This window comes from Egretta garzetta, unplaced genomic scaffold (assembly GCF_000687185.1).
Source record: "Egretta garzetta isolate BGI_Z169 unplaced genomic scaffold, ASM68718v1 scaffold485, whole genome shotgun sequence".
Lineage (NCBI taxonomy): Eukaryota > Metazoa > Chordata > Aves > Pelecaniformes > Ardeidae > Egretta > Egretta garzetta.
In genome coordinates this window covers 381,749-382,539 of record NW_009259695.1, presented here as the reverse complement: position 1 = coordinate 382,539, position 791 = coordinate 381,749, and the positions used below count along the sequence as shown (strand labels likewise).

The window sequence follows — 791 nt, the reverse complement described above, 5'->3', positions numbered from 1 at the left end:
CCCCCCCCTCTTGTTTTGCAGTGCTTTCCCGTGCGCTGGCGGGGAGGAGAAGTCTTTGAGCTGGAATCCCTCACATAACCTTTGAAGATGAAGGTAGGCTGGCTGCTGGGAAGGGCTCCCTTTCCCCGCTCCGAGCTCGCTGCTCTGGCCATTTCATTTTTAATCGCACGGCGCGGCTGAGCAACAGTAGGATAACGCTGGCCGGCGTTTCGGTGCGTGCGGCAAATCCTGCTTCTGCTCTCCAGCTGAGGTGTGGGTGAGCGGAGCTCTTACCGTCTTGCAGTAGTAGCCTGAAAATTCACAACGCCTTTGAGTTGTTGTCCTTTGGGCTACTGTCTTTAAATGCTTCCTGTATCAGCAGCTGCTATTGCAAGTTTGCAAAACCACAGCTTTTGTCCCGCCTTAGCTGTTGCCGTTTTTTTCAGTACAAAGGCTTAACAATTGCAGTATGATTCACAAAAGAGAGAAAAACTTTTTTTTTTGTCTTTGGAGTTGAAGAAATAATAACAATAAAAAAAAAACCAACCCGTAACAGAAAAAAGTTATTTAATATTCAGTGCTGATTTCCTGTCTTGATAGATGTTTTCAGCATGGTAATTTTATCCTTCGTTATCAGTTGCTACAAGTGCAATAAAGTGAAATGTTGACTAATAAAGTCCAGATTAAGGAAAACATGATGAGAAATATTTCCCTCTCTTAAAATGCATAAGCAATTAAGCCTTCATAAAGGCATTTCAGGAAAGAAAAATACTAGTTAACAGCTGTTTGAATGATTACAACAAATTTCTCTA

At 42.6% G+C, this 791-nt stretch overlaps 1 protein-coding gene across 1 annotated transcript in view; it reads left to right on the top strand.

Moving 5' to 3' along the window:
- The first annotated feature begins 8 nt into the window (after positions 1-8).
- Positions 9-791, top strand: part of ARID4A (AT-rich interaction domain 4A) — a 46,735-nt gene continuing 45,952 nt past the window's right edge. The window contains 1 exon segment of the mRNA XM_035894338.1: positions 9-93. Coding sequence (XP_035750231.1) covers positions 88-93 — 6 coding nt within the window. The 5' untranslated portion in view covers positions 9-87.